The following is a 16338-nucleotide window of genomic DNA, read 5'->3' as shown; positions in this document are numbered from 1 at the left end:
TGCTTTTTCCCATCTTTACATACAGTTGTTCCTAGGCAATCCCTTGCTGTTGCTACTACAGCATCCCTGTATGGCACCCATTCTCTTTCTATATCCTGAACCTGCTTACTGTCCACTGTTCAGAACTTCCTACTAATTATTTCCATGTACTTCTGCCTAATTTCCTCGTCCTGGAGATATTCTATCCTTATTCATTATAGACAGATTTCACTTTCTCTATTCTAGGCTTAGAGATAGTTCACTACAGATCAGATAGTGGTCTTTTCATCGAAAAATCCCTGAAAAACCCGTACATTCTTAACAGATTTTCTGAATTTGAAGTCGGTTTAGATATAGTCTATTATGGATCTGGTACCCCTAGCCTCCCATATGTAGCGGTGAATAGCCTTATGCTTGAAGAATGTATTCGTAACTGCTAAACCCATACTAGCACAAAAGTCCAGCAAACGCTTCCCATTCCCATTAGCTTCCATATCTTCCCCACATTTACCAATCACCCTTTCATATCCTTCAGTTCTATTTCCAACTCTTACATTGAAATCGCCTATTAGCACTATTCTATCCCTGCTGTTGACCCTGACTACGATGACACCCATTGCTTCATAAAACTTGTCAATTTCATCCTCATCAGCACCCTCACGTGGTGAATACACTGAGACAATTCTCGTCCTAATTCCTCCAGCTGCTAAATCTAACCACATCGTTCACTCGTTCACGTGCCTAACAGAAACTATGTTGCGTGCAATAGTTTTCCTGATGAACAGCCCTACCCCAGAATCTGCCCTTCCCTTTTTAACACCCGACAAGTACACTTTATAATCTCTTAGCTCATCCTCTTTATCTCCCCTTACCCGAATATCACTTACTCGTACCACATCCAGATGCATCCTCTTTGCAGACTCAGCCAGTTCTACTTTCTTTCTTCCGTAAGCCCCTTTAATATTGATATCTCCCCATCGAATTCCATTTTGTTCACCAAGTTGTTTCCAAGGAGTCCCTCGCCTGTCAAATGGCAAATGGGAGTGGGACTCCGTTACTCCCATAGGTCCGAGGCTTACTTAAAATGTTCTGAGCTCGGTAAATTCATGAAGCAGGATGCTATTCTACTTACACATAGTCCAAGCAAGGATCTCTCCTCTAACGGGTTAGGGACCACATTGGATTGTATAGCCCTACCCTCCTGAGCACAAGGAGGGCCATGACTCAGAATATGTCCGAGATGCCCACTCCCATTCCGTAGCAACTGGTATCCCGACTCTCAGGACCACTTATTAGGCCACTCAGCCGTTGCCCATGGTTCACGAACTAGGACGTGACTACAGTAACCCACACCATGAACCATTTATGTAATATGTTATTCTTATTGTATTTTTTTTTTGGACAGTTTCTCACCTGCCAGTTTGGAAATTATTACAAAATTCATACAATACTGCATTCAGCATTGGGAATAGGCTAGAAATAAAGCACACTGTGGGTGTAGCCTGGAGTTTTCAAATGTCATGCTTGAGGGGTAAAATAAAGGTGAAATGACATTTTGACCAGATGGGGAAATGCTACTTGATGCGTGGAAACCATAAGTATGCTTTCAAAAATGCATTCTATTGAAATGGTGGAAACACAGTCTAAACTCGGTAGGAGGAAACTAAAACCGGTAAGCATAGCAGACTATAATCAACACATGCTGGGGTTGACACAGCGGATCAGTATCTGTCATTATAACTCGTCATTCGGAAAACTTGTAGGTGGCCGAAGAAGGTGTTTTTCTGTCATCTAATTTGCACCTAATTCAACTGTTTTTGACTGTACCAGAAATCGTATCCACAGAAGAAAATAATGTATATAACCTTCATGCAGACCATCTGTCAAACTTATCTCCAAGGTTAGGAAGAAAGTTTGCATGATTTAGCTCCCTTACCAGCTGTTTCTTATACAGTATCGTGTGGACTTCTACATCTTCCTCTACTACCCTCCCAAGTAAGTACCAGCAGAAGACACCCCATTTCATTTGTATGGAAAAAGAATGGAATGTGTGCTGTATAAATTCCCCCTCATAAAAATTAACAGTACTTCTACGCAGAGGTATAGAATGTGTCTTCTTCTTCCTTTTTCTCTTCTTCTTCTTCTATGCCATGCCCAGTCTCCCAGATAATGGCGATTAGTATGGACAGTATTCTTCTATCTTCAGCAACATGATGGAGTTTGATGGTTCTTATTCGCATCCAATCTTGAATGTTCTTGAGATATGACATTCTTTTTCTGCCTACTAGAGTGCACCTGAAGAATGGAAAATGAGTGAAACTCAGTGATACTGTAGAAAGACTGTTGTCAACATTTAGATTCAGAAGCAGAAGGTCAACAGTGGAACCCTTCTGCATTCAGAGAAAGATCATGAAAAACAGCTGGGAAAATGGAGAGGATATAGTAATGACTTTTATAGACTTAGAAAAAGCATATGACAGCATCCATAGAATGAAAGTTTGAGAAAGCCTGACACACAGGGGCATTGGCAAGGAATAATAACAGTGATAAAAGCAATATATAATAACTATTGTAGCTGTGTGAAGACACTAGCTGGTAGAACAGAATGATTTGGAATAGACAGTGGACTAAAGCAACTGAGTGTCCTGTCACCTTTACCGTTCGTAATGGTGATGGATGACATTGTAAAGGCAGCTAGGGAAGATTTTAGAGGGGAAAGGATGAATGGAATGAGATTTGTGGATAATGGTGTGATCTGGGGAGAAGATGAGGAGGTACAACAACAGTTGAATGTACTGAACAGAAGGACTGAACAATGGAGATTGAGGTTCATTGTGAAGAAAGCAAGACAGTGGTGATGAGTAGAGGAAGTAAAGAAGGAAAAGTTGCTGTAAAAATTGGTGGCAAACAGCTGGAAATATTAGAACACTTCAAATTCTCGGAAAGTGAACTTACAGAAAATGGAAAACTGGATATGGAAGTGGAGGAAACAACTGGGCAGTGCCTTCTACGACCAGATACAGAAATTAATATGGAATAAAGATGTACCATGGAAGGCTAAAGAAGTAATGTACAATTGATATTACTTACCTGTAATGACATATGCAACAGGAACCTGGACGATTACTCAGAGAGATAAGAGTAAAGTACAGGCAGCTGGAATAAAATTCATGAGGAGTATGGAACAGAAGACATGGAGGGATAGAGTGAGAAATGAAGACATACAAAAAGAATTAGGCAGCTGGAATAAAATTCATGAGGAGTATGGAACAGAAGACATGGAGGGATAGAGTGAGAAATGAAGACATACAAAAAGAATTAAATGTGCAAAAGTTAAATGACAAACTGGAAAGGAATAGATTGAGATGGTTTGGACATGTCAAGTGGATAAAAGAAGAAAGACTGCCAAAATAAGCACTGAAAAGCCAAATGACAGGGAAGAGAGGATTAGGAAGACCAAGATTACGATGGATGGACTCTTTGAAGAACAGCATAGGACAGCAGAACATGGACTGAAACACAGTGTTGGATGAGGAATGGGGGAGAGACAGGACGAAGTAGAGAGGAACCCTATTTGCCTCCACCTGGTGTCAGCTGGAAAGGGGGAAATAATGATGATGATGATGATGATGATGATGATGATGATGATGATCATGGTGATGTAAAAGTTGTGTATTACAAGTTACCTAGTGAGTCAGTGCAGCACTTAAAAGTCACTGGGGTCCACGATTAAATGCCTGTGGAAGGAGCTGGTAGTGAATGTGTTTTAAAAAAAAAAGAATTGCTTTTATCAGTAGATCTGATCATTGCTTTTTTATGCCCCTCTCTACAGTAACATTTGTTGGCATGTCAAAAATTACTGGCGTTTGATCCACATTTCCCAAGTGACCAAGGAGATAATTGTGGGTTTTCTTCAGTTTAATCGTATACATTTATTGGTATAATCTGCTTGTAGATATTGCTTAATAGTAGTGCAGCATTGTAAACACAGTCCTGAACACTGCATCATTTGTTTACACCGCCCCAGGCTTGCCTTAAATTTAGTTGCTAGAATTCTTAACTTGCGTGCCTCCTCCCAAGCCTTAATTGTAATAATTTTGCATCATATTGTATATCCTTTGTTTATTTTCATGCACAAGTTCAAAAATATGCTTGTATCAATATCATTAAAATTTCCTGGTATTAAACTTTTCTTTTTCTTTCCACCAACATCATACGTTACACAGCCTATACATTATTAATACATTTTGCCATCTGTAAAAGCTGCAATTTGAAATTTATATCATCATTTCTTCATTGATGACAAAGTTTGTGAACGAATGTGGAATAACGCAAAAAAAAATCATGACAACAGTAGCAATAAAAGTGATACCAAAAGGTGTTAGTAAGAAAAAGAAATGGTTCGATAAGGCATGTCAGAATGCTGTTAATGATGTGGCAATATGGTGTAATAAGTGGCTTCAGTCTAATAAGAATGTAGATATTGAGGAACTATGCAGAGAAAAACAGAAAGAATGTAGTACATTAATTTTTAGAAAGAAAAAAGTGTACCTGAGACAACAAATAGAATTAATCCAAGATGACTACAGAAACAGGAACATCCGCAAGATGTATGGAACTGTCAACACAATTAAAAAGGGATTCCAACCAAGATCGAGTATTATGAGAGAGAAGTCTGGAAATGTAAGTGCTGATCAGGACCAATTATTAAATTACTGTAAGCAATACTCCGATTCCTTGCTGAATTGTGTTGATCCAGAAACCTGTAATTGGTAAACCATCTAGTTCCCCATCAGAAAAACAAACACCAGCGCCATCATATCAAGAGATATTACAAACTATTATTTGTTTAAAAAACAATAAAGCTTCAGGTAGTGACAACTTTCCTGCTGAGCTTATTAAATACAGTGGAGAAAGATTACATAAATACATATATAAGATCATTCTAAGGATATGGCACGATGAAGTTATTCCAAAAGATTGTAACTTGTTTATTACTCTATACAGAATAACATCATCTGCAAAAGCCTATCTCTGATTCCACTTCTTTACTCATATCAGCCGGGATGAGTGGCTCAGATGATTGAGGCGCTGGCCTTCTGACCCCAACTTGGCAGGTTCGATCCTGGCTCAGTCTGGTGGTATTTGATGGTGCTCAAATATGTCAGCATCGTGTTGGTAGATTTACTGGCACACTCCTGCAGAACTAAATTCCAGCACCTCTGCGTCTCCGAAAACCATAAAAGTAGTTCAATGCAAAAGTGAGAAAAGGTGTGTGTGTGTGTGTGTGTGTGTGTGTGTGTGTGTGTGTGTGTGTGTGTGTGTGTGTGTGTGTGTGTGTGTGTGTGTGTGTGTGTGTGTGTGTGTGTGTGTGTGTGTGTGTGTGTGTGTGTGTGTGTGTGTGTGTGTGTGTGTGTGTGTGTGTGTGTGTGTGTGTGTGTGTGTGTGTGTGTGTGTGTGTGTGTGTGTGTGTGTGTGTGTGTGTGTGTGTGTGTGTGTGTGTGTGTGTGTGTGTGTGTGTGTGTGTGTGTAAGGACATAATTGGCAATTATCGCAGGGACAGGATTCCAGCAAGATATAGCAGATATCTTGGATTCAGGAGGTCAAATGGATTGTATCGCAATTGACCTGTCTAAGGCATTTGATAGGGTGGACCATGGGAGACTACAGGCAAAAACGAGTGCAATTGGACTAAACAAGCATGACTAAATGGGCAGCTATATTTCTAGAAAATAGATCTCAAAGAATTAGAGTAGGCGAAGCTTTATCTGACCCTGTAATAATTAAGAGGGGAATTCCTCAAGGCAGTATTATTGGACCTTTATGTTTTCTTACATACATAAATGATATGAGTAAACAATAATTATATTATTGGCTTTACATCCACAAGATTGTAAGCAAATGGTTTTAAACGCTATAAAAGAATAAAATTATTTTGTAGGCCGTGTTTACAAGAGATATGCCATGATAATTTTGAAGTTCTTCCTTATTCCCTCCTTTATGAATTGGGACAATATGTGATTCCTGCCATTCTTTTGGTTAACATAATCATTTCGGGTGTACTTGGGCTGAGTGACTCAGGCGGTTAAAGCGCTGGCCTTCTGATCCCAAGTTGGCAGATTTGATCCTGGCTCAGTCCGGTGGTATTTGAAGGTGCTCAAATACGTCAGCTTCGTGTCGGTAGATTTACTGGCATGTAAATGAACTACTGCAGGACTAAGTTTCGCTACTTCGACGTCTCCAAAAACCGTAATAAATGTAGTCAGTGGGACATAAAGCCAATAACACTATTATTTCGGGTGTACTATTCGTTGGGTGCTGAATTTAAGAAATTGCCCACCACTTCAAAACTAAGGTACGGTAACAAATTGTGTTTCACAGTTCTCATGAGAGCGAATAAATCGAGGAATTTCGTACCTTAATTTATTTTGAAACATTCAAAATGATGTTAGAAGTATCATTTTAACAGTTTTATCGTGTATTTTCATCTATCCAGCGAAGTGAAATCTAAGAAAAAGCGTTTTTTGACGAATTGAAATTTCTAAATAATCAGCTTGTTGGTGTCTTTTCTAGTAGAATATATGTTATTCTTGTTGGCGAAGCATTTTCATACGTGTAAAAGTTATTTTTCCCTATGATGTTACATTTATCATGTTAATTTACCGCCGTTGATATAATAATATGTACGTGATGTTTTCGTGTTAGCCAATACCAACAATCCGGCTACTTTGGCCGCCATGTTTTTTTTTAATATTACGGTCTGAGAATTGGAGTCGGTCTTGTTTTCTCATTTGTGCATTTGCGAGCTCTCTCGTCGACATTCGAAGGCGATGTTGGAGTCGATTAGTAATACCCGACGACTGCTGTGTTCTAAAGAAAATTCGAAATGAAAGAGGATAAGTTTTCATAATAAATGCGTAAATAACATGGCGGACAGCAGTTGTCAACTCATTAAAAATAACGGCTAAAGTAAACGATCTCTTAATTTTAATGTTATATACTGAAATTAATTTAAAATGTGATACACCTCCAGATATGGCAGAGTAGGCCTACATCACTGATTTCAGAGGATAGTTCATATTTTCTCGCGTCTAGGTAAATTTTGGAAAGACTATTCACATGCAAATTTTTAGCGAGGATAAATCTGCTCTGCATGCGTTTCAAATGTTTTCACGACACATATACGGTTGGGTTAGGTGACGCCATTTGAAGAAGGAAGCGCTGGAGTGATACATATTTCTCCGAATCCAAGACGACGTTTTTTCCCTCAGAATCTCATGCAAAAAAATCAAGGGTTGTCTTCCACTCGCAGCCTAACAGGAATGAATACCACTGGCAACTACCGTGGTAATTCGTTGACAATAAACGACCGCCTCACATCGCTAGCCGTGACAGGCAGTTGTACGGTGCGTGTGTGTAACGTCACTGGATCTCGGGAAATAGTGAAGAGAGAATCACATTCTACTAGCCTCTACAAAAACGTTTCTCAAATCTGCAGAATGGCATCAAAACATGCGAGCCTTCGAATTCTTAGAAAGGCCACGGCTACTCAGTGGCAGAGTTATAACGCGTCTAATCTAGGCTACCTGACTCTTAGTAAAATTAAGTTTTACGGACAGCAGGAACATTTTCGTGATGGATAGTCGTAAAGATACGTGGAACAGGTATTGCCAGCAAATTTTCAACGGGTTCTCGTCGATACCGTATTATGATGCCAATTTTAAGTTAATTGTTATTAAACACTCGGAAATGTAGAATAATTGTGCAGCCGCAAGAAAATATGGAATAGGCCTAAGTAAAGCCAATATTTGGCGTCAGCGTGAAGACAACGATAGCTAAAAAAGTGTGTAGCCTACTGAACCAAAAGTGCATTCAGTGGTCCGCAACAAGGACGCTTTAAAGAAGTCGAACATGAAATTGTGAGGTATGTGCTCGAAAAACGCAAGGGTCGAATGGCCATACCGTGGCGCAATAAACACGTTCGTTGACTTTCAGCATCCGCGATTAGGCCTATACATCGCTAGCCGCTGAAGTTGGCCGAACCCGGCAAGCGAGACGTGCGTGTAACGGTAGCCGGTTATATCTGACGCTGCGTAAAAGTACCGTAACAGTTTTCTATGCAGCAAGAATATTTTCCTGGCGGATCGTCGTATTGTAGAGATACATGGAATAGGTATTGCCGGCAAATTTTCAACGGATTCTCTTCGGTATTATGATGCCAATTTTAAGTAAATGGTCATTAAACCCGCGGAATAAAGAATACTTGTGCAGCCGCAAAAATTGCGGTATAACGAAAGCCAATGTTCGGCGTCTAAAAATATTCTAAAAATGCGTACTGTAGGCCAACAACAAAGGCCTTCATATGATTTTACAAAGCACTTTTTTAGATTGATTAAAATTTTTTGTAGGAACCAGTGGAGTTCGTCATGGATTCGGAGAAGTACGGTACTGTAATTTTTCAGAATGAAATTAAACACACACTTTCACGTAGCATCGGATTTCGAAAAATAACAAACAAGTAAGCCGTAGTGTGGATATAGTTCACGGAAACGCACGTTTTGAACAAACTGATCGTCATTTCATACCGATTTTAATATGTATGGGGGTTTCCGACTTTTATACAAAAATCGGATATAACGGCAATCCGCTATAGCGAGTAAATTTACCACTGTTGTGAATTCTCGCAATAACAGACTTCTACTGTACCTGTCTCTCTGTATATTTTGGTTTGATACTGACTGACTTTCATGAAAATTGTGAATAATATGTATATATCTTTCATGAAGGATTATTTTATACAAATATTATAAGTTTCTTTTTTTTTTTAGGTTTCTGACTCGCTGTGAAAAGCTGAAGTTACTTGACGTCAGTTTTTGTGATCAAGTGCCAGACAGTCAAGTGGCAATATGGCGTCACCTGTTTCCCAATATCTGCATAAAGAGAAGTTTTCAACGGTCTACTGAAATGCTTACTCCTACTCACCAGTGACAGAAATAGTGCCTAATACAAAATAAGGTTTCAGTATTGTAAAATACTTCATAAAGGGAAGTGTAGATTATTCCATAATACTCCTAATGCATAGAGAAAGACTTTATATTTGTTCATAGAGTATATCCACGCATCGTATTTTTTATAATTGTTCCCATAAAAGTTGGTCATTGTTACTTTTTATGATAGATGAAAAATATTGATGTGATCTTTGTTTTAAACAATCAGATGAAATATTTATTAGACCTTTTATCATCCTTAGTTTCTCCTATCATCAGAATTGTACTGAAGAAGGACAATTATCAAGTATGTATAAAGTTGGGTTCCTCTCTTACAAAGGGTAGTAGTAACTTAATGTGCATCTTTTCAAGGACATGTTCCTTGTTGAATTCTAAATTGATTTCTGACATTAGGCCTATATATGAATTGATGAGAATTAAAGGGAATGAAGTGCAGCAGACCAAGTTGTGAGAAAAACTCAGAAAAACATTATATAGCCTGAACTGTTGATTTACCGAGCTCGATAGCTGCAGTCGCTTAAGTGCGGCAAGTATCCAGTAATCGGGAGATAGTGGGTTCGAGCCCCACTGTCGGCAGCCCTGAAGATGGTTTTCCGTGGTTTCCCATTTTCACACCAGGCAAATGCTGGGGCTGTACCTGATTTAAGGCCACGGCCGCTTCCTTCCACTTCCTAGGCCTTTCCTATCCCATTGTCGCCATAAGACCTATCTGTGTCAGTGCGACGTAAAGCAAATAGCAAACAAAACAAAAACTGTTGATTTTTATTATTAACTGGATCTGCAAACTGACATCGCACAACAATGCATTTTCGAATTGTTGGCATTCGTTTTTTGTTCAAAGAGAAATAAATGTCTAGCACTTGCTTTATTCAATTTTATGAGGAAATAATGAAGAAAAATGTAGCTCTATTGTGGTGTTATTTTAGAATGTTCTTGCTGCCATTAACTACAAGAGATGCAGGGAAATAGTGGGTGATATAAAATTTTCCACTCTTTACAAGTCCCAAGCAAAACAGAATGAAAGCATACGAAAACAAGTATTAATATATGCTTTTCCCTTCAACATTCATTTCTCATCTTCATTACACTTCAAGGTTTCTGACATCAGTTTTCTCTTCTTACCTGTCTCAGGTTTTGGCTCATGATGTTCTGTAATGTTGAGTGTATTCATCCTGGTAATAGAAATATTTCTTAGTATATTTTATATAATACGCTTTGTTTAAAAGACTGATCTTGTTATCACTTAATGGCCAAGTAATGGCTATTATAAATTTACTCATTCGGGACAAATATTTCAGGTTTCCGGTGGAAATCAACATCTAATATCAAGTAATGTGTGTCGGAATTATCTGACACTTTTAAAAACAATGCCCTTGACAATGTGGCAAGACATTGTTAGTTTAAACAACATTTGCCCAAGTCAGCACTGCTCTGCTTGATCTTGGAAGGAACTAACTTCATAGTTAGTTCTTTTCAGTAGTGGCTTTTTGTAACGGCTACCAGTTCTTCCCACTTCTAGCCATGGTAGTAAATTCCTTTCATCACCAATCGATGCAGCTACACTTAAAATGCTGGCAACACTATTAAACTGGATTTGTCCAGAAATTGCACTTTGTTCCTTTTAATTCTCATCGACTCATACACATACACAAAGGAAATGAACCAGGTCCACTTCTGGTGAGATACAGTGTTCCGAGAATACTGTGTCTCCTGGTATGAGACAGATCAAGTTTGTTACTTTCGTTTTTCTGTCTCGGTACCTTCCTTGGTTTTGACAGTATTAAACTGACGCTATGAGTGATGCCAGTAATGTCATTCTTTATGCAGCTAGTCCATGGTATGGACTGTGTGAAAGTGTTGCTCATAAGGTCAGTTAGTGTATGCATTTCAGTGGACTTGGCAGACTGATATTATGTAACAGGACCTGCTGACTTGTGAGGAAAGTAGTGTGAAACTACCTTGCTCCTTATTACGCTTCTTCAGTGACACCTAGGCTACCTATGACAGCTGATGGTGGATCTGTTAGGAATCCAACCAGCCTTTGGGCTAGAGTACTCAACATACTGTAGTACAAATTCAAAAGACTGGTTTTCATTAGGCTAGTATCTAGGATAGCACTAGCCGTAGAAGCTAGCCTGTTCACTGTGCTATGCCACTTAAAGGATAGGAGCTGTTTACACAGTAAGGGCATATCAAGTGAAGCAGGTAAGTCTAGCAATGGATATGAAGCCGTTTGTGTGCCATGGGCGAAACAGCTCACAAATACAGCATACAGTTTGGAAGAGAAAAAAACAGTGTCTTTCTTGCGTGTGGAGCTTCGTAGACTGAACTGAACACTATGGCCATGGGGCAGTAACCTGAACAATGCATCAACACACGAAACTGTCAAAGGAATTGGCTGTGAAAGATCCAACTAAATACAGACACTATTTGAGACTGGGGAGTTTTGAAGTTTTGCAGCTGGTTTCTCCAGCCATACAACTTCTCAGAACACAGTTTTAAGAGATGAGTTACCAGCCCATATAAATCTTGAGTTAACTCTCAATTTCAAAACTCTCAGACATCCTTTTTCATGTGCCTAAATCAACTATCTGCAAGCTGTTGCCCAAAGTACTTGATGCAATTTATGATATATATATATATATATATATATATATATTATTACATTCTATTGTCCTGCTCATTGGCTGAACGGTCGTCAAGGCCTTCGGTTCAGAGAGTCCTGGATTTGATTTCAGCCTGGTTGGGGATTTTAACAACTTGTTAATTCCTCGGACATGGGTCTGAATCTTCCCATTTCTCCCAACACACTTGTCTTCACATACGCACAACACACCACACTACCATCCACTACAGAAACATGCAATTGTGAATATATCCCTCCATTCAAGGTTGGCATCTGGAAGGGTGTTAGGCCATAAAAGAGGGCCAAATCCACATGAGTGACACAGTTTGCACACTGTTGATAAACTTAATCATATTAGGTATTATATTTGATCCTGTATTTACTTGTCTAAATCTATTAAAGAAACTATTTAAAATAGTTGGGTCAACCTTTTCAACACACTTTTAATGATTGAAAATTATTTATTCTATCATTCATGTACATTCCCTTCATCAGCGAAGTCAAATCAAGGAAATTAAGCAAAATTGCTGATACTTATTGACTTGCCCCTGTTGTCCTGATGATTGGCTGAATGGTCAACATCACGGCCTTAGGTTGGAGAATCCTTGATTTGACTTCACTGATGAAGGGAATGCATATTGTTCCTGAAACATGTATGATAGAATAAATAATTTTCAACCATTAAAAGTGTATTGACAAGGTGGACCCAACTATTTTAAACAGTTTGCACATGCGATTTCACCAGGGTGTGAGAAACATGGCAGAAAAATATATCACATTCTTATTCGTAACATCAGTATTAGATTTATTTACTGAAGTCATACTTGAGGCAAATGATAGTTTATAGGAAGAAAAGTTTGAAAAAATTTACAAAGGGAACTGATATGGAATCTGCCATCTGGGTGACTACCTTAAATGTAGATTGATTGATTGATTGATTGATTGATTGATTGATTGATTGATTGATTGCTCATTTTTCGTCCTGCACAGCTAGCGTAGCCCGCTGTTTGATTACCACATCATGTATTACTTCATTATTTTGTAGGACGTCAAATTAGGTTTTTATAGCACATGCTGTTCTCAATTTGTCACAGCTAGGTACGTCCATTTTTCACTTGCTTTGCCCTCAAATATAAATCTTTCCTACTTTTTAAACAATAGAACTTATGTTTAACAGTCAAAAAGACAAGCAGGCTCCTCTTACCACTTTTCCAATATTCAACCTTTTGTTTATAGTACATATTTACATATACGTTTGTCATATTCCAGCATGAGTGATCAGTGGGAATCAAATTATCGTCATCAAAGCTGTTTGCATTACTGTCATATGATAACTCGTTTGAGGTTACAGTAATACTACAGTAGCTGTCCACATATATGTTACTGCTCTCCGTGCAACTGGTTATGATAGCTGTATATATCAATAAGCACAAAAAATAAACACACTGTTTTCAGAAGGCAAAATCCACAAAGGAAACAAAAATATCAACATACCATCCAAACTGTCCAACAGGTCCTGTTCAAGAATGCTGAGAGGCATTTCAACACATCTTCATTATATTTCTTCCTGACAAAAATAACTTTTCCTATGTTGACATTCGTCATTCAAAACACGGACACTTCCCATATACGAGTATAAGCATTTCCTGCATCTATTATCTCTCATCAAGTGACTAAACACCAGAGTACAGGAGGCACTGCATGGTAAGGAAGCAACCTCTGGTGCAGCCAATCAAGCACACGTCACCAGCGCCCCAATTTAAAAATGTAAATCTTAATTTTGTCTTCTAGTACGAGCCTTAAAACGAACAGTAAGTTACAATAACCTTTCTATAATTGTGCCACCTTTTTTCTAATCGGAATGTTTCAATACTTGTGTAGCATTCTACATGGTTTTATTTGCAGGAATATAGTTAGGGAACCACCATGCAGTACTGTATTATGTTAGAAATATGCATTTAGCTGATGATTGAGATGCCTGCGTGACTGTACAGTAACTCACAAAGTGGGAGGAATGCCTTAAAACTGTGACATGTTGCAATTTGTGAAATCAAAGCCTATAGAACAAGTAAGGAAAATGAACCTAAATGTGCTTCTCAAAGCCACTGAAAGGAAAGTTTTGGGTCCAGATCAGGAAACCCTTGTGATTACTGATTCTAGACAAATTGGCCACTTTCCAGTTCTAGGCCTCTTCCAAGCAAAACTAACCTAACTGTTAATTAATTTAAAAAATCATCCTGTAAAAAAAAAAAAAATATATATATATATAACAAATATAGACCCATCAGACAGCAACAAGAATATTAAAATATCACAGAAATCATTGCAGTTCAAATATCATTGAATAAATCATATTCAGTAGTAACATAAAGATTTGTGTCTATTCTCTCTTGGGCTGGCTGAGTAGCTCAGATGGTAGAACACTGGCCTTCTGAGTCCAACTTGGCAGGTCTGATCCTGGCTCAGTCCAGTGGTATTTGAACAGTGGTGAAGCATGCTAGTATCCACTGTTACAGTTTGCAAATATAAAAATCCAATATTTTTAAATATTAATATTTAATATTTTTGTTTCTTCGTCTGGACATGTCGCGAGAACTCTATTGCAACAGTCTGCCACTGTCAAAGCTGAGCGAGAGGCTGTTTCCACTCTATGCAGTGGTTACGCGTTGAATCTCTTCTAACAGCTAGGCGAGTATTACTGCGCCTGCGCCAAGCAAGGCTCCTTTCCCCTCGACACTGGGATATATCCTACTACGTTCTCCGCTCGTGTTACCACAGTGGAAAGTGGAAACAAAAGCTTATAACATCAGTGCTGAGCTGTTCTGTTCGTTCGTTCCATCGCACTCAACAGTGCATTGTTATATTATTGTGTTCTATAATAATACGATGTGACTTCTCTTGTTAAAGTGTGAATTTGTATTTAATTTATGTTAGGTAAGGATAGCTTATAGGACTGCAAAACATACTAAACATTAAAATGAGTGCCGTCGCTTCCATCTCAAAAATAAATTAAGTTGGCGGGCCCAGAATGTTCAGCATAATCAGCTAGTAAAAAATAACAGATATATTGTCAGCACTTTAATAGATACTGTGTGTTTTCTTTTAAAGCAAGAATTACCTTCCAGGGTTCATCGAGAAGAATCCGATAACAGAGGTAATTACAGGGAGTTACTAGAATTAATTGCTAAGATGATTTATTTCGGCACCACAGTTTCCTACAGTTTCCTCGGGACTTTCATCTGCTATACAAAATTATATTATTGAAGCCTAGCTACTTTTATGACCAGCGAAATTAAAGGCGAGGTTAAGAAAGAAAGCTTTATTTCCGTTATTTTGGATGAAAGTACAGACGTTCCTAACAGAGCACAACTCTCAACTGTATTTAGATATGTTAGTCCCGAAGGCAAAATTCAAGAGATTTTTGAGATTCAGTGATGTAAGTGGTGAACGTTCTGCTGTTTCTCTCTCTAAACATCTCTTTGGAGTGTTAACAAGAATTTCAGTGTGGTAAAAAGTTAGTAGCAGAAACATTTGATGGCACAGCAGTGATGGCAGGACAGCACAGTGGGTTGCAGAAATTAGTCAGGGATAAATACGACTAGACTATATTTGTTCACCGCTATGGTCATAGGCTCAACTTGGTATTACAGCAATCTGTTAACCACATCAAGGAATGCAGGTTTTTTTTTCATCATCCCCTAAAAGGGCCGCTGCTCTTAACAAAGTAATACAGAGACGATTACCAATAGTAGCACCTACCCGATGGATATATGCTGGTAGGCTCGTTGAAGTTGTGTCCTCTCTCTATACAGATCTCCTTGAAATCTTCAGAGAAATGAAAGATAACGCAGACGAATGGGATGGTGGAACGAGAATTCAAGCTAAGGGTTACTACAATGTTACCCTACAAGACTTCAATTTCTGTTTCCTATTAAATTTATTTGCTGAAGTGCTTCCTCAATCTGATGTTCTGTATCAGATCCTTGAGAAGAATATATGTGATATTGCCTTCTGCTCCAAAGAGATCCAGCAATTTAAAGCGATTTTGCAGACAACCAGAAATAATTTTGAAACTATGTGGTCAAAGTTGCAAGACAATGAAGGGAGGCAAGATTACCTTCAAAAGCACCAGAGAATTGATTTTATAGGAACTAGGAAAACATCGTATCTCCAATTGTATTTGGAAATAATTGACATCATATCCTTGCAACTATCAGATAGATTTTCTGATATTAACAAACTGGAGTTCCTTCAGTTAATGCCGGGCTGAGTGGCTCAGATGGTTAAGGCACTGGCCTTCTAACCCCAACTTGGCAGGTTCGATCCTGGCTCAGTCCGGTGGTATTTGAAGGTGCTCAAATACGACAGCCTCGTATCGGTAGATTTACTGGCACGTAAAAGAACTCCTGCAGGACTAAATTCCGGGACCTCGGCGTCTCCGAAAACCGTAAAAGTAGTTAGTGGGACGTAAAGCAAATAACATTATTATTATTATTATTATTATTATTATTATTATTATTATTATTACCTTCAGTTAATTGATATCGACCAGTTTAACAATTTTGCGAAGGAGTTCCCGAACAGTGCCTATCATGCTATAGATGTTGATTCCCATAGGGAATCAGAAATATTTGTTCCGAATGAGCAAATTTACAATACCAATACAAATGGTCCGTTATTGGACATTATAAATTTTCCAGCAAACTCATTCCCGGTTGCCAGCAC

At 38.5% G+C, this 16338-nt stretch overlaps 1 protein-coding gene across 2 annotated transcripts in view; it reads left to right on the top strand.

The window, feature by feature from the left end:
- The window catches only part of Fbxl4 (F box and leucine-rich-repeat gene 4), a 279999-nt gene extending 270623 nt beyond the window's left edge, over positions 1-9376 (top strand). For both annotated transcript variants that reach the window (XM_067137655.2, XM_067137656.2), the window contains one exon: positions 8808-9376. In XM_067137655.2, the coding sequence (XP_066993756.2) occupies positions 8808-8967 (160 nt within the window). In that variant the 3' untranslated portion in view covers positions 8968-9376. The remainder of the gene's footprint in view (positions 1-8807) is intronic.
- The last annotated feature ends 6962 nt before the right edge of the window (positions 9377-16338 follow it).

The sequence above is a fragment of the Anabrus simplex genome, chromosome 1 (assembly GCF_040414725.1).
Source record: "Anabrus simplex isolate iqAnaSimp1 chromosome 1, ASM4041472v1, whole genome shotgun sequence".
Taxonomy (NCBI): Eukaryota; Metazoa; Arthropoda; class Insecta; order Orthoptera; family Tettigoniidae; genus Anabrus; species Anabrus simplex.
This window is presented reverse-complemented; position numbering and strand designations above follow the sequence as displayed.